At 36.0% G+C, this 21,886-nt stretch overlaps 1 protein-coding gene across 1 annotated transcript; it reads right to left on the reverse strand.

The window, feature by feature from the left end:
* Nucleotides 1-957: 957 nt before the first annotated feature.
* LOC134840666 (ribosome quality control complex subunit NEMF-like) lies at nt 958-17,620 on the reverse strand. The gene is made up of 8 exons (XM_063856634.1): nt 16,259-17,620; nt 14,310-14,463; nt 11,342-11,543; nt 8,216-8,518; nt 4,977-5,288; nt 4,402-4,548; nt 3,095-3,286; nt 958-1,504 (listed from the first exon to the last, which is right to left on the reverse strand). The coding sequence occupies exons 1-8, from the start codon at nt 17,601-17,603 to the stop codon at nt 1,037-1,039; spliced, it is 3,123 nt and encodes a 1,040-aa protein (XP_063712704.1). The 5' UTR covers nt 17,604-17,620; the 3' UTR covers nt 958-1,036.
* Between the last annotated feature and the right edge of the window lie 4,266 nt (nt 17,621-21,886).

The following is a 21,886-nucleotide window of genomic DNA, read 5'->3' on the forward strand; positions in this document are numbered from 1 at the left end:
TTTTGCTCTACAATTCATTCTAGTTTCGAAAACATTTTCTATTTTCTTTTCATTCATTTCAAATCAAAATTCTCGGAGGTTTAGGTTTTTAACAGAGCGTCTTATTCTTGCAATACTTGAAAATTCAAGCATCTGCAATTTTTCCAATCGGTCAGTGTTAATATTAATAGCTTGGATTTGTTTGCTTGCTTTAAGATTTGAACAATTTTTTTGAGATTTTGAACACTCAATTTTGATTGGCTGAAAAAAAAACTTTCCAACATTTAGTCTTTCCATAAGAGATGCCACCAGAGTATAGCATTTCTAGCTATAAAATGAGTTTTTAATTTAAATAGGCAGTTTGAACTTTTTTAGCAAAAATTTTGTCTACACAAAAAAACTTTATTTTGAAAAAGAAACTCGTTTTATTTGATTACTATGGCCGGACTCTTCTAAGCCATTTGCAGAGGAACCGGCTACTTCTTTCACCAATTGATTTCAGTTTGAATTGAAGTGACTTTCTTCGAACGTCCAGGAAAAAAGACGAGATACAAAGTTAACGACAAGAAGCCCTGAAATTTCCGACTGCTCTTCACTTATCGGACAGGTTTTGGCAAAACACAATTATTTTTTAATGAACATTTTTCACTCAAAAGCAAGGCCAGTTCTAAAAAGATAATTTTTGAGTCTATTCACACAGTATTTGAAACAACTAGTCTGTCTCAATCAGCTTAGAACTATTTTTGAGCGGATTAATTCTCTGCCTACGCAAGGTTAGTGCTAAGTTAAAACTTTAATCTCATATTGGCATCCTCCATACCCACATTACTCTACGATAAATGCTCAACGAAAAAAACTTGTACTTTTTAGCTCAAGACATCAACATTTTTTTAATATGTTTTAACACAAACACAATTCTGAAACACAATTCGGTCAACCTAAAAAGTCAACCAAAACTTATGTTACAGATTTCTCGGTTAAGTTTTCAAAAAAAAATGAATTTGTTCAACTAAATAACGACCTGAGTCATATAACATTTTATTTTTCTGTTTAGGGTTTAATTCTTTTTATTGTTTCTGTTTAAATTAGGAGCAGAAAGTTTAACATTCCCCGGCACATTTCGAGTGAGTTCTCCGTCTTTGACCGCATTGAATAAAGTCTTCTCGTAAGGTTGGGTTTCCTTCATATTACTAAACATGTGCAGTGCTGTCTTCACTACCTTTCCCCTCTTCCCTGTACCCGGAATGAGCTTGACCTTGAACTTGTAGTTGGATAGGGCAGAATAGGGAGCACAAACTGGTAGTGCGAACAAGAGTTCATCGTCTCCAACTGGACATCCGGTTAACTCATCTAGCATGTTCTGAGTCACTCTGCTATTTTCCTCTTCCTCGTCTTCATCTTCTTCGTCGTCGTCTTTGATGCTTTTGTTCACATTTTGGAGTTCACTTTGAGGAGGGAGACTTAAATCTGACTTGGTTGGGTCCTCGTTCGGATCGTACAGTATTTTACTAGCTGGCTGTGCACTCTAAACAACAAATCAAGACAGTGCAAATCCCGATCGACATCAATTGTTGGAGATAAAACTGAGTTAATTATCTTTCAGCCTCATAATCAGTCAGGGGCGTTTTAAGAGTTTTCTCAAGGGAGGAAGCCAATTTTCAAAATATAATTAACAGATTGGAAAAATGTAGAACGATTCGAAGAAATATATCAGGTTAAAGCTTTCAGAAGAAAAAATTTAATGAGTGACATTTTTTTAAATAAAGTCAACCTAATATAGGAAAATTGGATCAATGGGTAATTTTCTTATTCCGCTGGGAAATCTAAAACTTAAATTCAGGGGCGATCTAGGAATTTCTCGAGGGGGGTGCGGCGGATTTTCAAAAAAATTTTTTTTTTTAGGTCGACCAAACCAATATAAAGACCCAAATTAGACCAAACTTTCTGCGCCTCAGGCAAATTTTTAAAGAAAAAAGCCAAAAAGGCGTTTTTAGGCACTTTTTGGAAAATTTCGACCAAAAAATCGCGTTCCCCCATCAAAATTAGTATAGATTGGCGCCCAAGGCACCTTTAGAAAAATTTTAAGGTCAGTCAGCCAAAAATGGATATCTCAAAATAGTACAAAGGGGGGGGGGGGGAAGTTACATCAGAAGAAATCTCTTACATAGCCCAACAAGTTCTAGAAGGTTGAAATCTCCCATAATTTGCGCAAAACGTTCAAAATTTGTCATAATTAGTAAAAATGGCATTTTTTGGCTATCAAAAATTTTAAACGTTTTGCGCAACTATTGTAGATTTCAACCTTCTACAGTTTTAATGGGCAGTGTAATAGTTTCTGATATAACTTTCTCGTCAAGAAACTTGGTAGTTTCCCTTTTGGTAAATTAAAATGGGCCAAATGACCTACGGGCATTCATAAATGCATTTTTGTGAATGATGGATGCACTTCTGTAATAGTTGAAGAATTTAAAAAAAAACAGAGCATTTAAAAAATAATCAAGACCTATATAAGTGAAAATAGTTGGCTTTTTTCTCTCCACCCTCCACTAAATAAGACATTACAAAATTTTTCATACATTTCGAACACATTGTCATACAAATACATCAGTTTCTACCGAGCTCAAAAATATATGGTCTTTGCACAAATCCTCAATACAAAGACCAGTAGAAATTCAACTGACCATACGTAAATAAACTGACAAGAGGACTTTAGTTTTCCCGAAATACCGTTTTTTAATTATATCAACACAAAGAAATGTTGTTTGGTTAAACCTGTCAGTGTTCAGAATCTTTGTGAATCTATAAGTGTGACGGAAATGGTACCAAACGCTTGAGGATACTTTAAATGGCGAGCAAACAAAGATACGAATGTCATGACAGTATAATTAATGCCAAATTGTTGACAATATTGGTTGCCTTGAGCCCCTTAATCGGTCAAAAACGGCGCTTTTTAGGTTAATTACCTCTTTCAACCCAGTTTTTACGTGCTGAAATGAATTTTAAAAATGGCTTCCGATGTCAAAGCACGATTAAGACGTTGACCGATTAAGATATTGCCATTAGTTAATTCGGCAATAACTAAATTTCCATTGTGTTTCTTATTTAGTCTACTGACCTTAACTCTGTTCTTGTGGTTGCCTTTGCCAGAGATAGCTGCAATCCTAGCCGCTTCTTTCTTCTTTTTCTTCTTCTCTCTGGTCGGCCCAGCCGAAGCCAGCAGGGCCATCCTCGTCTGTCTCTCCTCCTCGTCCTGATCCCCGTACTTCTGCTTCATCTTCTTCAACTTATTCTTCTGACCTCTCTTCACCTGATGTGCACAGCATACATATGTTCATTTTTCGCCATTTCCTTGATATTCAGCAGGAGTTTTTAATTTGTTATTCATTTGCATCTGTCTTTTTTAACGGGTATAGAGGAATAAATTCAAAATATAAGTGACGCATAGATAACATACAATCACACGGAGGCGAAGCGGAGCTTCGCACACCACTTGCCATTAAACTAGTTCTACCAAAAAAAAGAACTCTCGGCTAACTAGGCAGAAACTTGAGTATTCAATTAGCAACGAACAAAACTTACGAAGAGGAAACAAAAGCCGACAATCTTTGAGCAGACACAAGTAGGGCAGAAAAAATACCTGAGACTAGAATGAACAACACTTGCACTTTCAACAACAAGAGAAGTTGCATACAGCACAAGAAGAGAAAAATCTGTGATGTGGCAACTAAGCCGACAATCTTTGAGCAGACTTGAAGAAAATTTAAAACGTGTCAGAAAAGGTCTTTAGTGGGAAAAGTCTTGTTCCCGATTAGCAAGAGTGAAAATACCTGACTTTGTGGATTAAAAATTTTTGCCCTCGAATCAACGCAATTCAAGTTAACTATGCCGTACAACAAACCAAAACCGTATCGAAAACAAATATAAACTATTTAAAATCAGAATTGGTAAAATGACAAATTACAAAATTTCAACATCGATTTTAAAATCAAAATAAAATCCATGTTTAACAAAAAAGCTGAAAAAAGTACCAAAAAACAGGTTTCATTTTTAAAAACGGGTCGATGTCAACTAGACCGAAAACCACGAATCCGAAATAAAAGTTCAAATATTTTCAAGAAAATTATTTGAAAAAAAACTAACACCGGAAGCGGACTATACCTATTTACTACCTAAATGAAGGCACTTTTAATTGAAGTTTTCAGAAATTGAGCATGTTTGAAAATTACCATTCCTACACATTTGACCATTCTGTGCCTAGAGTTATTTACGGGAAAAACCTCTAGTACCCAATTGCAATACCCTTGCTTATCACAAGGCTAGATACACAAGCTATTTAGTTCCTGGTCTGTGTTATTTTCTTCAAAAAACAGATTTTTTTTTTCTGATTTAACAAATATGAGAAGGGTGTGTATTCGTTCGTACCTGGTGAATGTTCTTGCTCCTTTGTTCGTCCTCTAATTCCTCTTCTTCATCTCCACTGCCCACGTGACCACCCTCGCCTCCCTCTTTGATGATATCATTCTGTTTCAAATCTGGCTCTACCTCCTCCCCTCTCTTCCCATTCTGCTTCTAAAAATTGCTTCATTATTTTCACTTTTTTCAGCACAGTCAGATCTCTAAACACGAGCACCACTGAAATTAAATAGATGAAGCTGTTAGTTTGATCAACAAATTCAGTTCAACTTTAGTGCCAGGAAGCTTCCTATCCACAATGATTTTTTTGTAAAAGCCATAGAAAAAAAAACGCTCATATTTTCTTCCAAAATATAATAACGGGTATCCTATCTTAGGTACTACACAGGTTGCATTTGAACAGCGAGAGACTTCGCAGTTATCATTCGAAAGAAGAAAAAAAAGTGTGTTCCTAATACTTTTATACATCCATCAAAATGATAGTAACAGAAATTTTTTCTCTCTCCCCAAAATTTGCTAAATTTTCTCTTCAACCTCCGAGTAAGACTCAAGCAGCTAAAAAAATCAGCTGCACAATCTCTAACCTTTTCTCCTTCATTTGGACCCTTATTGATGGCTGATCTCTCTGCCACGCCATCATGTGCTTCGGAAGTAAAAATATCTTTTTGGACATCGTCTTGAGCTGGCTTAGGTTCTGCCATCTTCTCTGCCTGTGGACTTGGTTCCTCCTCGCATGAGGATGTGTTTTGAAACAACTCGTCTATTTGTTCTTGAGTCAGTCCGCCATCATCATCACCATCATTATCATTTGCACTTTTCTCTTCAGGTGGTTGCTGACTTGCGTCCGAGAAACTACACACAGATCCAGGCAAGCTCTGTTGACGAGAAATGTCGCCCTGAAACAATTCAACGTAAAAAACATCTACGTCTAACTTTGACTTAGATGCGAGAACACGACCACAAAGCAGCTCAAAAAGTGCAATAAGAAAAAGTAGACATAAGCTTCGAATTAGCAAATCTTGGCAACGTGTCGGATTCGAATCTGCGACCTAGCACATTTGAGTATCACTAACCGCTCAGCCACGGATATTTAAATCCACTAAAACTAGCCAACAATAACGCAGCTACACATGCAAATCAATTGCCAATTCGATGCAGCAAAATTATGTATAAATTATGCATTTCATTACAATTTAATAATGCATTTCATTTCATTTATTTAAGACTTAGGTTGGAAAAAATAGAAAGTTCGTTTTAATACACTTTGCTTCGCAAGTGTAATGATCTTTTTTAACTACATCGTACAATATGAACGACAAAGCTTACAAATCAGTCGCAATTAAGCTGGACAAAAACTATCACGGAAGAGAAAATTTTCAAAAAACCTTTTATGCAAAGCGGAGCTTCGCACCACTTGCTATTAAAAAAATATTCCAAAATTACTACGTAAAAAGTGTACTTGAAAAACAGACATATTTCATACTTATCAAGCCATTCTCTAACCCTTATATTTCATAAAACTTAACTTGATAAACCAAAACCAGGCGAATGAAACGTTCCAGACGGAAAATCAGAAAAAATTTTACGCCAAAAATTTGGAATATAAAATTATTATCAGAAAGTATCAAAATTTCAAAAATTTTGAGAGAAGGCAGTATTTAATGATTTCATAAGAAATTTAAAATGAAATATTTCAAAAAAGCTTCCAAAAACTGAAGAAAAACTAAATAAAAATTCCAAAAAAAATCAAAAATAATTTCAGCAATACTTCTTTGGAAGCAGATTCCTGCATATTACCGGAAGAAATTGAAAAGAATAACAATTACAATTTAAAATTGCTTACATCACAGGCAATATTCGGTCTGCGGCAACTAAGTAGACCAAAAAAGAGCAGACAAACAAAAATTCCACAAGAGGCAAAAAAAATTTCGTTTACAAAAAAAACAGCTCCTGACCGGATTTGAAACACGGAACTTTGTCTCCGCAATCATGTACGTTATCTCTACGTCAATTGAGCGGATTTTCACCAGGTGTTTGAATTTTTTATCAACAGCAGTTCCAAGTGATTCTGTTAAACTAGTCGTTAGCCTGAAAAAAAAATTCTCTATTCAGTGTCGGATACTAGAAACACTTCTAAGATTCACTTTACCGATGTGTTCAATAAGAGCACGACAATATGAATGAATTAAAACATTTTCATTTAGGTTTCGCTTCCTCCACACAGAAATTGGCAATTTAAATTGTCAAATTCAAAAAGATAAGTAAAATAGAATTTGAATTTAAATGACAATTATGAATAAACCGAAATAAGCGAATGACTTGCACCTCCGGCGCATCAAACAGATGGTGAGCGTGAAAAATGCTTATAATTTTTAAAAAATGAACTACGAAAATGAACATAACAGTAAGAAAAAACAGGCATCCAACACCGCCTTCTAATATACTCAACATATATTCATTCTACTTCATAAATTTCAAACATAGGCAAAAGAAAGTTGGAAAAAAGTCAATGAGCACAAGATAATAAAAAAAGGCTGACTTGATTTTTAGAAAATTTAGATTTTCACAAACAAAAAATAGATGGCCTTAAAGCTCTTTGAATTCTAAAAAGTTCATGATTGACATTTTTTGATTAAATTAACCCAATTTGAGAACCCAAATTGAAACTGAATCAATCAGTAAAACTTTTATTCCGCCAGGAATTCCGAAAAGTAAATTTCAAACTAGAATTCAATAACATTTAAATTTTTTTGATTCGATAGTGGAGTTAGCCTTCCTTTTAATAAAGGAACTAAATTGAACTTAAAAAGTACACAAAAAAGTCATTTAGAGCCTGAATAAACTATAGGACGCTTCCTTGAAAAAAATTTAAGAATAAATCATCGCGACCTATATAAGAGCCTGAACTACGTTCATCGACTTTAAATTAAAATTTCAACTTTAAGGTTCTTTTCCAACTTAAGTCGGGAATATCAAATTAAAAATTTATTTATTTTAAGTTTTAAAAATGTTGTATCTCGAAAACTAAAAAGATTTGAGCAGTCAAACTTGAAGGCAAGATTGGCAACCCTGAAAGCACTCTGGCAGCACCCCACAATAGGGTTGAGAAATTCAAGCTTAGCGAAGTTTTTGCCACAGAGGCGAAACTTCGCTTCGCAAACACTAAGGAGAACAAGACAAAAAGCAGCTTTATAAACAGTAATGAGAAAAAATATAAATACGCCTCAAATTAGCAAAAAAATTGGCTACGGCTGAGATTTAAACATGCGAACTTGAGATTAACTCTCACACACAATTAGAAGATTAAACACTGGCCACAAATAAAGCAGAGAACAGAAGCTATGCAAAGTTCGATGATACACTGAAACTTCCAAATAAGTGAACACTTTTAATGAACACTTATTTGCGAGTTAGGTTAGAAGAAAAAGAAGGTTTGTAATAACAAACTAAGCTGATTGCTAGTGTAAAAATGAGAAAAAAAATCTTTAAACTACTCAACACTGCGCTGCCCGACAAGCAATCTAACTTCACAATGATTTTTTAAATCCCTGTAGCGTGCTACAGAGATTGAGAAAAGTGCTGCGAGTTTGCTTGCCTTGAAAGTGAAGGCCAAATGATGAAATTTCCAAATAAAAATAATATTGGAGCTTATATGAACTAGATAAAAAAATCGTCGCGACGTTTGCATTTCTCAAACCAGAACGCCAACTGTTGAGATTTCTAAGCGGTATGATTGAGATTCGCTGCGATAATTCAAACTGAGAAGTTTTTTCTTTGGTTTCATAGTGAATATACGTCCCGAATGCGTAGTTGAGTAACTTACGGCTGAATTATCGTGATCCAATTGGTCTGTGTACTTGGGTCCCCTCTCGCCCTTGTGTCTGGCTATAGACTGTTCTTCCAGACAGAAGAGGAATCCGAAGCCCATGACCAACTGTGGCTGGGCTATCTGGTTCCTCCGGCCTCTGACCATGAAGGATCCAGTGGTCAGGTACTCCCCACTGGGGGCTGTCTTGGACACCTGGTTAGCGTGCACCCACCAAGCAGACTGCCATATCTTCGCATCCCACGCACTGCTGTAGCAGACTGCCATCGATGCCGCCTCTTGCAGAGTCCTCGGAGGCACCTACATATCATCCCAATATTAAGAAAAAAAACGGTCAAAACTTCAAGAACGTCACTTTCCAAAATAGATGACATTTTTCTACAAAAACAAGGCCCTGGCCGCTTAAGCTGAGAAGATTCCCCAAATCGGAATTCTCGATTGATCACTTAAAACAAAAATTGGCAGGGCATTTTTCGCGAAATTTTTCCAAAAAAAACGGTAAAAGTTTCAAAACTTCAACACTTTTGAAAGCTATTACTTTTTTCCATAAAAACTGGGATTGGCCGCTTCTGCAAGTAGGCTTTCAGCATATGTTGTTTCGATTAACTACTTGATATCAGAATTAGAAGGATAATTATCGAGAGTCAAACCCCCCCCCCCAAAAAAAACGGTCAAATCAACATCAAAAAATTTACTTTTCCGAGAAAAATAGCTATTTGTGAAAAAATTGGACGTAGCTCTTTATGAAGAAGAGAATTGCACAACAGAAACTTATCATAAAAAGAAACTTGCACTTGTTGTCGTCGACGTGTAAGGCAGTTAGACATCGGATTAATCACCTGTTTTCTACATACACAAACGTGCAATAGAATCCACAAATCAAAAATTAACTAATAAACTATCCAACGATTTTTTAAAAAAATATAAAGAAGTTTAACAAAAAAAAACACACTTGTTGTCGTCAAAGTGTGATGCAGTTAGCCATCAGAGTAATCACCTGTTTTCTACATACACAAACGTGCAATAGAATCCACAAATCAAAAATTAACGAAAAACTATCCAACGAATTTTTAAAAAATATATAAAGAAACTTACAAAACACACTTGTTGTCGTCGAAGTGTGATGCAGTTAGACATCAGAGTAATCACCTGTTTTCTACATACACAAACGTGCAGTAGAATCCACAAATCAAAAATTAACAAAAAACTATACAACGAATTTTAAAAAATATAGAGAAACTTAACAAAAAAAACACACTTGTAGTCGTCGAAAAGTGATGCAGTTAGACATCAGAGTAATCACCTGTTTTCTACATACACAAACGTGCAGTAGAATCCACAAATCAAAAATTAACAAAAAACTATCCAACGAATTTTAAAAAATATAGAGAAACTTAACAAAAAAACACACTTGTTGTCGTCGAAAAGTGATGCAGTTAGACATCAGAGTAATCACCTGTTTTCTACATACACAAACGTGCAGTAGAATCCACAAATCAGAAATTAACGAAAAACTATCCCACGAATTTTAAAAAATAAAAAGAAACTTAACAAACAAACACACTTGTTGTCGTCAAAGTGTGATGCAGCTAGAAGTCAGAGTAATCACCTGTTTTCTACATACACAAACGTGCAGTAGAATCCACAAATCAAAATGTAACAAAAACTATCCAACGAATTTTAAAAAATATAAAGAAACTTAACAAAAAAACACACTTGTTGTTGTCGAAAAGTGATGCAGTTAGACATCAGAGTAATCACCTGTTTTCTACATACACAAACGTGCAGTAGAATCCATAAATCAAAAATTAACAAAAAAATATCCAACGAATTTTTAAAAAATATAAAGAAACTTAACAAAAAAACACACTTGTTGTCGTCGAAAAGTGATGCAGTTAGACATGAGAGTAATCACCTGTTTTCTACATACACAAACGTGCAGTAGAATCCACAAATCAAAAATTAACAAAAAACTATCCAACGAATTTTAAAAAATATAGAGAAACTTAACAAAAAAACACATTTGTTGTCGTCAAAAAGTGATGCAGTTAGACATCGGAGTAATCACCTGTTTTCTACATACACAAACGTGCATCAGAATCACGTTAGAGAACTCTAGGTCAATAAGAACTTGCGATGCAAAAATGAATGACTACAATTGCGTGCAGCTGAATCGTCAAATCAAAAATTAACAAAAAACTAACCAACGAATTTAAAAAATATATAGAAAGTTCAAAAAAGTCTTGGAACTCAATTACCTGCATCATTAGAAATTCAACAAAAAGAGCTCTTTTAGTTAAAATGAAGATGAATATTCAAAAATCCGTTTTGCGGTAAACAATCAGTCAGAAATAGCAAACAGGTAATGTTTCAAAAATATCAGTTTGCAAAAATACAGGTCCCGGCCCGAATCGAAATCGAGGTCTCTGTTGTCTCAAGAATGGTTTTATCCAATACTCAAAAGCATCGTTGAATTTGAATTTATAGTAAAGAAAGTAAAACACATCTAGTGTAACGTTTTCACGAGCGAATTCTGAGAACAAAGATCATTACAGGAAAAAAGTTTCAGGCAAGGTTGCAACACCCTTGCCTATCGCAAGGTTAATAAAAATTCACGCTAGATTTAATAGCGAAAAAAACCAAGTTCGTAACTAATGAATTTTCTGGTGAGCCAAGCACCGTATGTGAGAAAAGTCGAAAACTGAGAAACCGAAACAAAGTTCAGAAATTTTAGAGGCGCTGTTTTAAAATTGATTTATCAATGTTTTCATTTTGCGTATTTTATAACATTGAATTTTGCTTTTGAATACCGAAACTTATGACAGTTCGTTATTCTTTGTTGACTTGTAATCTCCGATAATTACGGTTAATTTAGGTATGAAATGAAATGTTGCCAATCAGCCAGCTACCCGAAACCGATCTACCTAAAAACCGAAACGAGGCAGAAATAATAAATATGGATTCAAACTAAAAACAGAGCGTTGAGCTACTCCCGTAGAAATGGATTCAAACCATGTTTGATGCATCAAATAGTCAAAACGTAAAGAGGGCTCGAAAAAATGTGCTCAGACTGGGTTAAAAACTGCGGATGATTGTTGAATTAGCTTCAAGAAAATGACTCACAGGAGTTGCTTTGGGGTTTTTGACAATGACACTGGTGGCGCCGTGTATATCTGCATGCACATACAAGTCCCCCCTGCTGAGATACTTCTTCACTAGGAGTTCGTTCTGCTGCTGGTCGTGACCTCCAATTACGATGAAGTTGTCCGAACTGACGAACCAGAGGAACTTCTCAAACCAGTAACTTTTCCTCAACTTCTCGAGTCTGAAACACAGCCCGGGTTGACCTCATTTTACTGAAAATCGTGAACATAAAACTCCATACCATACAAATTGTCTATTACAAAATGCAAGTCATACAATTCTCATACTTGAAAAAAAAATGGTAGTCATAAAATTTGCATACAATGTTTTTAGAATGTATGCAAAGTATGTGATTTTACATCAGAAAGTTATGACTACCTTTTTGGCCAACCCGAGAAAACACCACAAATGACATCACACTCGAAGTACATCTTCACAATCTACAGACCTTGCAACTCCATGAACAGATAAGATAGACTATGTGGCTATCACAAAATACGTAAGAGAAAAGAAAATCTGCTTCGAGAACAGTAAAACTGAAGCCCTAGAATCGCTGAAAACTTGGTTTATTTTGCTCGTTTCATATCAAATACCAAGAGACGAAGCGGAGATTCGCACTACTTACGATACAATACAAACATGAAAACCATGTCTCGATCAAGATAACAAGGGTCCCATCTTAGGCAGAAGGTAGCTAATTGATATTTTTGAATTTTGAGTTTTACTGGTGCAGGATGAAATGGTTATACTGAAGCAGGATGATGTTCTTTCGATTGAACTGTTCATCTCAGATTTGATAGGGTAGTTACTAAAGTAAACAACTTGCTAAAAAACGGTCAAAATTTCTATAACTTTCCGATATCCATAACTTATTTTCTTCAAAAAGAAGTCCAAGGCCACTTAAGAAGAGAAGATTCCCAAAATTGGAATTTACGAGTGAACACTTAACCCAAGAATTGGCAGGTTAGTTTTCAAGATTAGTCAAGAAGTTTCCGAAAAACAGTCATTAAATCAGAAATTTGACTTTTCCTAGAATAATAGTTTTTGTGTGATAAGTGTTCGGTGGAGCCACTTATGCAGAAGAGATTCACGTCACCAGTTATTTCCATTGAACACAAAAACTGAGAATTGGCAGGGTAGTTTTCAAAAAAGTGAAAATGTTTATTTAAAAAACAAATATTGAATTTTTCGAGGGCCATAAATTTTGTTTAAAATGGGCGAAGTCGATTTTGCAGGCGAGCTTTCCACAACCCGTTATTTCAATTCAACCCAAAATCTCAAGTATGGGAGGGTCGATTTCACGAAAATCAAAAACGGTCAAGAAATCAAAATTTATTTTTTTTCGATTTCCATAACTTTCTATATATAAAAAAAATTGTGCGAACTTCCCACAAACTGTTCTTTAGATTGAATCAAAAATCTCAAAAAAATAAGAAGACTCAAAAAACGGTCAAATTCCGAGGATCATTACTTTTACTGTAGAAACAATTGGGTCCAACCTTCTATAGAGGGGAGCTTTCCAGAACCCGTTGTATCCATTGAAACCAAAATCTCATATTTGGAAAGATAGTTTCTGAGAAAACTAAAATCAAGCGTCAAAAAAAACCTGATCCGATAAGGTTTCATATTACCTGATTTTGACAAACAGTAATTCTAGTTTCACATGCCACACAAGTCATTTGAAGTTTAAACACAGCGGCGAAGCTGCGCTTTGCAAACACTGGCAACCACCCGCCAAAAAAGCAGCTTTAAAAAGTGAAATACGAAAAAAAAGAAATGAGCCGCGAATTCGTAAGACTTTACTAGGTATTGGCTTTGAACCTGCAACCTCGAAAATTAGATTCAATGCAGCAAAAGTGGCACCAAATACAAAAAGACAATTTCACAAGTAATAATTTGGAATAAAGCAAACTGAAGTCATTCACACTAACATTGCATGTAATAAATTGGAAAGCATAAAGCTACTTTATGTATAAATTTTGCATTAGAGAAAATTGCGAGATATCACCAGTTAGAAAATTTATGAAATCGAGATTTTATTATTGTTATGCTGTTTGAAACAACAAGCTTTTTTTCGGTTCATTGGATGAATTAAAAATTCAGTAACTGTTTTAACTTATATTTATTCAAATATCAAAGCACATTCTATCAGAAGACCGTAAAGGTGACACTAACGGTCACTTAATTTCGCTATTGTAATAAGCAACGGAACAAAACTGAGAAACGGAAAAAAAGCCGACAATCTTTGAGCAGACGCCAGTTGAGCCAAAAATGATTTTATAAAAAAAACTTTAACAAGTTGGAGGTCCACCCTAAAACTACAATGATCAACACTAGCAACTACCTTGATAGATAAGATACTACAGCGCAAAAAAAATCAGTGATGTGAGGAACCTGGAACTTGTTAGGGTTAAATAATAAAGCAAGTTCAATTTCTTGTACGAAAAATTCTTTAAGGAGAAAAAAGTCTTGTTCCCGATTACAAGACACTTGCTCTCACAAATGTAAAAAACCATATTGAGCTAACTGGCAACCATTTTGTCTAAGCATAATAACCAGTCAAAGTACTATCTGATGCCCAATTACCGCGGGGGAGGGTGCTAAAATTTTCCCAGCTTGCCATTTCTCCCAAATTCAAAAGCCGGGGCTCCCTTCAGTTTTGTGCCAAATGAAGCATCATGAGCGAGGGGTGCTAATTAGGCACGTTAGAACACAATTTTTAATCTGGCTCTTTTGACATCTAGACTTAACAAATGAAAAATGAATTCTGGTATTGATAAAATGAGACTCCTGAAAATGGAGCTGCAGGTCCGATTGTGGTCTCCCAAGTCAAGCAGAATATTCGACGGTATAGTTTGAAAATTCAACGCAGTCCACAATGTAACTGCTTGAAAGCAATTTATTAATGAACAATCTTTTCCAACTGAAATGGAATGGTTTGACTGACCTGGCGGAGAAGTCGATCTGCTTGAGTGAGTGCTGCGTGGCTCTCTCCGCATTCTGAAATGCCTTCTTCGACGCCTCAATCGTCTTCTGTTCCTTCTGAGTGGCAACTCGCACACTGTCAAAATACAGTCTCGCATTCGCATACGCACTCTTTCCTTTTAACACCACACAGAGTGACCAATTATTATTTTACCAAACAAAAAATAATAATATATCTATATTTCCGATGACCAAATAATGACCTGCAAAAACAAAAGAAAGAACTTAGCATAAACGTAAGACATTCAATTTCAGATCGTCAGATCGTGTATTTCAATCCCCTGTCATGACGAGCTCTCACTTGACCTCTAGCTTCAGTTCCATCACAACTTGACCGATTTCGATTGCAATTGTGGTACCACGTGATATATTCTAGACGCAAAAAAATAGCTTGATTCGCAAAAAAACGATCTTCGCTCAACAACCTAACTCAGTCTGAAATGTGAAGAAATAATACAAAACGGACTACTCTTAGACAAGCTGACTGGCCGCCTTTGATAGCTCCTCTGACTCACCGAACCAGAATTAAAAGCACAAAAAAGTAGCCCAAGGTAAACATTACGTTTACAAAAAAAAACATAGCCAACAGGCAGGGAAAAAAGTCAGTTTCCAACTGGATTTTAATTTTTTGAGAAAATTTACTTATTTATAGAGTTTTCTCAAGTTGGGTTAATTTGGTCGAAAAAAGGTCAACTGCCTAATTTTCTTGAAATTCAAGGGCTTAAAAGTTCAAAAACTTAAAAATCTATCAGGTTTTTTGCATCATTTGTATTTTTGTTAAAAGAAATCACCCTTATTTTCCCTACAGCAGATAAGTTTGAGCTGAACATGAAAAAATCAATTGTCAAACCTCAAAAATTTGAACTTGAGCGTGAGAAACTTGTAAGAGTTTTCCTGAAAATTAAAAAAAAATAAACAAACACAACCTAAGAACGTGTCTTCAATTCGACCAATGAAGTTTAAAAATATCTGAATCCTCCAAAAGTTTGAACACTTTCGGCTTTTGGAAAGACAATAAACACAGACTCGAAGATGCACCTCGTGAACACAAGCAGAAATGGCAGAAAGAGATTTATGAAGCAACCTCAGGAAAAAATACAAAAACAAGTTTGGGAAATGGGCATTACAACCTTAGAAGCACCATGCGCAATTTTATTCGGACCGGCATACGCGATTAACATTTGGCTTAGCTAGTACACAATTCGAAACCCAGCAACTCCAGAAGGAGAGTCTAATATCTTCACGAATGGGCCTTATAACCTTCCTGACTTATACTTAAAATTTTGACCCCCTTTCAACCATATCTTTCAGTTGGTATTAAATTAGCCTGCGTTTTGAAATCCTTCGCATTGGCGCGAAAAGATACGCTTATACTGTAATAAAACTTAACTTCTAGATTGCGACTTCAAATGGAAAAGAAGTGAGCTCATAACATAACACAGTGTTTGCTTGCTTAAAGAACAAACATAGCCACAGCCATTAGGAAAAGTGTCAATGAACGCAACGTTTTTTTAAGTTGAAGAAAAAATATTTTGCCTTGAAGCTCCTCGAATTTCAGGCACAATTTATGATTGACACATTTTTGAATAAAAATGGCCCAAATTGAAAAAACTGAATCAATAGGTACATTTATTATTCCGCTGGGAAATCTAAAAATTGAAATCAATTTTCGAAATTAGAAGTCGTTCGTCATTCACGTTTTTTTCGCGCCATTTAATAAATGAAAATTCTAACTGCAAAAAAAATCAAAACTGGAGTGAAAAAATAATTCAAGACTGTTTCCAAAAAACATCATCAAGAGCGATATAAGTGTCGTCACTATAATCATTGACACTAAATAAAATTAACAAATGTTCGTTGATACCAACTGACCAATAAACGATAACAAATAACTCAAAATGGTCACCCTGCCTATGTCAATATCCACAATGGCACAATGCACTTCGCTATCGTCTTCGTTTTTCTCTTCATTTTCGTCTTCACTTTCGGACGAGACTTCGTCGTAGAACTGGCTGAAAACATCATCCGATAACTTCATTTCAAACTTGTTCACGTCCAATTTTAGACGTGTTATTTTAGACGCGACCGGGTCATTCAGGGACTTAGCATCCTCAACTATTTCTGCCACTTCGCTCCACGACATCTTATTGGCCAGTGCGCTTCTAATCACAGCTAGCGCTTTATCCACAGACTGCAGGTTTAACTTAATCAGTTCTCCCTTTCGTCTGCTCCCGATCTGCTGCGTCTCCAACGTCTTCAGTCTTTGCTCGTGATCAATTCTTATATTGTCCAGTTTCTTCAGAATATGTTTTTCCTGCTGAAGAGTCTTCGCATCTATTTTCTGTCCTTCTAACAGACTGAAGAAAGAGTCCACTGCTTCGTTGAATGTGGCGAAGCTTTCATGAGGACTGTCTAGGATATGATCAAATTTGTAGGGACTGAAATCGAGGAAAACTTTAACCGATTTTTCCTCGCCTTCTATTTTAGCTTTGTCCAATTTATATGTCACAAAAGCTTCGTACGTCTCGGCCTTACGTAATTCGTTGAAAATAACTTCGGCCGAGTTCAAAACTTGCATAACTTTCGCAATCAGTTCTTTCGTGTCTGAAAACGCACTCACTTTAACTGCAGGCGACAGATTAATGGCTCTCAAACTATGGTCAATCAAAGATGGTCCATACAAGGTGTGTGGGATGAGTACTCGCTTCAGAGGGTCACTAGGCTTACATTTCAAAAACAGTTCTTCCAAGTATGGTTCTGTCAACAACGGCGCCTCCTTTTTTGCTTCTTCGTGCGGGTATTTCTGACCTACAATGAACTTGACATCTGTGTTCTGGTCTGTTCTCGGCCTCAGTGCATTCAAAATGTTGTAGTCAGCGTCACATAGAAATATATTTCCTCTGTCGTAAAACTCGACGATCACGTGATACAGTATCGAGCTAAACCCGAACTGGAAATCGACTATTCTATCAACACCTAGTTGTTTGATATCCATCAGAAACTTATTCCTCGTGTGTTTTCTCAACTTCATCGAGAAACTGGACGGGGCGGGACTCTTTGGCCACTCGTATGTAGTTAGATGGAACCGAATTCCACTCTCAATCAGAAGCGTTCGTTTCACTTCATCTTTTGAAAATTTCAGCAGATAAGTTCGATTGTTCACGTCGTAAATATTGCCAACACGACTTCCCTTCACGCATGTGTTCAACTCGTTGATGGCCGCAAATATGTCAATAGTAGAAAAACGGTTCTTCATTTTAAGTTCACATTAGTTTTCTAAAATCACAGTTCAGAAGTTGAGAGCTTTCATTAAAACATTATGGTTTCAAATTATGCGTGGACTTCAGATTTTTGCGAAGGAAAACTCGTTCAATTTTTCTTGTTGAACCTCTTTGATTTCCTGGGAACTTACATTACCTAGAACTTCAAAATAGAGAGGTGTTCACATGCCTTCACCCCCCCCCCCCCTAAACCTGCTACTGGTTGTGCAAAAATAAACAATATTTTCTTCAACTCTATTCAAATTAAGTACAAAATGTCAGCTATTCCACATAAATTAGAAACAACATATTAAGACTATTTACAATCAATCAAATCTCATCATGACAAACGGCCACACAAACAGCACAGTGATCATAGGTCTTAATAAGGATAAGAAAAAAGTTGAAACTCCTCAAATGATCAGTCAGAAAAATATTGGTTGACAATAAAAAAACGAAAAAAAAAACAACTATGGGCGAAAAGTTTTTAAGGCAATTTAAAAAAAAACAGGCCAACAAAAGCGTTTTTCGGCCTTTTCCTGGAAAGCTTTGACCAAAAAAGCGCGTTTTTTCGGCGTGCGCTACCCCCTAAAAATAAGTTTACATTGGCGCCGTAGGCTCCATAAGAAAAATTTTAAGGTCAGTCAGCCAAAAATGGATATCTCAAAATTGTACAAAGGGGAACCCTTTCGGCTGGCAGGGGTTGGAAACCCCTGCTGGGGAAGCTTCCGCCCCCCTCCTAAATCCGCTGATGCTGTAGAACCTCTCTACACGCTTTTTAGGGGGAAAATGAGTAACAACAACAAAGGTGAAATTCTAGTTCTTTTGATTTCTTTTTGTTCAAACTACAGTTTTGGTTCTGGAAATCATGATGATAAAATCGAAATAAGCGACGTGGACTTTTTCAAAGAAAAGTCGTTCACTTTTTCTGGTTGAACCCCACTAATTGCCTGAGACATTACATTACCTAGAACTTCAAAATAGAGAAGGGTTCACATGCCTTCACCCCCTCCCCTAAATCTGAAACTGGTCGCGGTAAAATAATTAATAGTTTTAAACAGAAAACACAAAAAAGTATATAAAAAAAAGAAAACGTGCCGGCGAAAAGCTCGAATCTGCCACGATTGACGAGTTGTTCCATGTCATAAGTGGCGATAATACAGCTGATACCGGTACACGGGGAATTTCTTCGGAATCAAGGATAGTAGCTGGGTTATGGGGCAGAGCATTCACGGGACTAAGGCCATTCAAACCCAATCCAGATCTGATCAATAACATCCGGTTAAAGGGTCCGTCAAGCGATGAAGATAATTGTTTGGAGACATCTACCTTCGCCAACGATGTTGCATCAATCAAACCTCCGATCATCTCGAGCTGGATATTGCGAAGAAGAAGAATACACAAATTGCTCAAATCAACTGATTTCGCGTCGAAATGAAACTACTTACCTTTGGTAAATCCATTAAGAGCAAGAGCAAGATATCCTCGTACTCACCGTTCTTGGTCCGGCTGATATCCTTCGGCCCTTTTGGCCACATAAGACGTTTAATAGACACCAAGTTTGATACTAAAGAACCCATTTTGCTTGACGCCCGGTATACATTATTTCGTTTGTTGGCTCCACTTTTTTCCTCCATAAGTAAGGACTATTTTGGTCCATATTACGTTCCCATTCGTAGTAGCACTGAGAAGAAATGGGTTTTCTTTTCACTTGCCGCACCACCAGGGCTGTACATCTCAAGTTTGTGCCGTCACTATACACCAGCTCATGTGAATAGGCATCGAGCGTTTCAGTGCACCGCGCTACGATTCGCAAGGAGGGGAAATCTGTAAGAGCAGAGCCAAGTGTTAGAAAGGCTAGCACCAACAGCGTGGGAAGCAGCATGTAGATTTGCGGTTATGTATAAAAAAAATCGAAGGAGTGACGGCCGATTACCACCTGTTCAAAGCTTTTTTAGATTTTGTGTTTTACACGCTAGAAAACAGATTAATCTAAAAAGCTTTGAAAACGTTTTTCTCGGCACTGAGACAACTTTTTGAAATTTTTTTTGTCTTTGAGATCACGACTGAGAAGGCTTGAGTATAATATTTCACTCAACCTTAATCCAAGATTATTTGCGTTACCTAATTTGCGTGAAAAAAAAGTAAAAAAACTAAACACCAGAAGACAAAGGTCCTCCCCGTGCTAAATTGTCAAAAGTAATTAAAAGCAATTCGTGTATTCATATTTTTTCTTTTCTTCCCAAGTTACTGTAAAAAGTTCCGAGAAAAATTCTTGATTTCTGAAAAACCCATTTTCAGTTTCTTTTCTGAGAAAAATATTTTTCGAAAAAAAATTTTATATTTAGATTGAGAAGATAGGGGTCTTCAGCAGACTGCAACACCAATCATCAAAATGAAGTTTGGAGACTTAGTTTTTATGCTTTTTGAGATTCACAAATTTTGAGTTTTCACAAAAAAATGTTCTTAAATGCACTACAAAAAATCTCCAAACAAGAGCCGCCAATTCCCATTACCATCGTCACCACCATCAACGAAAAAATTATCGGCATAAAGGACGACTCAACAAAAAAAATCAATAGAAAGAAACACGAAATTGTGGGAAAAAAACTGAATTAAAAATAAACTAATATTCAACTGTTGCTTTAGTAATTATCTTTGCTTGCATTTATGTCTTAAACTTTATGCTCTTATTTGTTGCAAATTGTGTTTTTCCTATTTTGAGAGATAGAGGTAAAAGTTGTCGATCACAACGTGAAGATAGCCGCCTATCACAAACAAAACTTTATGGTGTCGGCCGCTTAGCGGGCTGTGTATGGATGCCCAGCTAAGATTGCGTCCTTCTTCCACGAACGCTACTTGATCGTCTGCACATTTGAAGCTGTCTTTGCCAAAAAGAACTGTTTCTTTTAACATCTTGCCAAAAAAAAACTTATCATCTTTAAAAAAGGTTACTTTGGAAGAATCTGGCAAGATCTTTTGAAGCAATGCATCTTCTTTTTGAGTATCTTGCAAGATCTTGCAAGATAACCTCCCTTGCCTTGATCGACTAGATATTACGCTAGCAAAACTATATACGTCGGACAAAAGGCTTGCTAGGAATAAAGGGTCCTTTCTACTTTCTATCTTAGAAAGTAAATCTAAAATTCGCTGAGAAATATTTTATTAGAAAAGAAGTTAGTATGAATTTACAGCAAGTTGCCTTTTGACTCAATATCTATTTTAAGGGTGAGATTAGAGATATTTTTACTGAGAGTAGAAATTATTTTAGAGATTGGTTGGGGTGGTTGAAGAGAGTGGTGTTGGTGTTAGAAGAGATATTGTTGGGAATGAATTCCCGTAGTTTTGAGCTTCTATTTATACTCAGATGGAAAATCGTACCACTTTTCGTATCAAATGAGAAGTTACTTCTTAACTTCGTATTCTCTATTCGTACATTCGTATTTTACGAGAATAAAGTTTCGTTTGCTCGTATTTTACGAGAGGAATCGTTAATATTCGCATTGAATGAGAATAGTCGTTTCAATTCTTAATGCTTAAAACGTCTAAGGATGTTGTTTCACATGCATTTGTAGACACTGGACGGGGCAAAGGAATGTTTTGCCAATTATTGACTGTTACATCTTTGAGGTTAACAGTCAGAGTTACATTTTGCATGTAAGTTTCAAAAGTGTCCAATTCAATCCAAGAACGGCCATCACATTCGTTATGATGTTTGCCGTCAAATTTGCCAGCATGAGCATTGGTTACTGTTTTAACATTAAATTTGAAAGGAATATTTCCAATACTAGCATAGCCTAGGTTAAGATAGCCTCTGTCGGCGGCCGATTTACATTGATCGGCAGATAAATGGAGATCAGTAGTGATCATATTTTGTCGAGCGTCGATACCACTCGAATCAAAAGAATCGCAGAACCAACGCATTGATTGGTGTTTGATTCGACACATTGTCGCATTTACTTTTGTGCGATAATGTCTCTGATATAGAGTAACATAAGCATGGGTTACTTTAATATTTTCTGGTTGGACTTCGCAAGGTGCTACTTTATTTAGAGAGAACATTTTGTTAGAAGTCATTAGTTGACAATCATAATGAGCAACCCGAAGATTATTTGCATTATTTGCATATAATTGTTCTTTCGGATCAAATGCTGAGGTTTGATTCGAAAGTATTATTAGAGTTAAAAGACCAACCAAATAAATTTTTTGCAAATTTATTTTTTGGTGGTGAATGATAAAAAAAGAATTTTTAAAATTACTCACTTTAAGCATTTCCTCG

This window comes from Symsagittifera roscoffensis, chromosome 2 (assembly GCF_963678635.1).
Source record: "Symsagittifera roscoffensis chromosome 2, txSymRosc1.1, whole genome shotgun sequence".
NCBI classification, from domain to species: Eukaryota; Metazoa; Xenacoelomorpha; order Acoela; family Convolutidae; genus Symsagittifera; species Symsagittifera roscoffensis.

Coding starts and splice junctions, on each gene's coding strand:
- LOC134840666 (XM_063856634.1), bottom strand. CDS start 17,603: ATGAAGAACCGTTTTTCTACTATTGACATATTTGCGGCCATCAACGAG. Junction 8,519..11,341: donor AAAACCCCAAAGCAACTCCT/GTGAGTCATTTT, acceptor GATGATATGTAG/GTGCCTCCGAGGACTCTGCA. Junction 5,289..8,215: donor TGGATCACGATAATTCAGCC/GTAAGTTACTCA, acceptor GAATTGTTTCAG/GGCGACATTTCTCGTCAACA.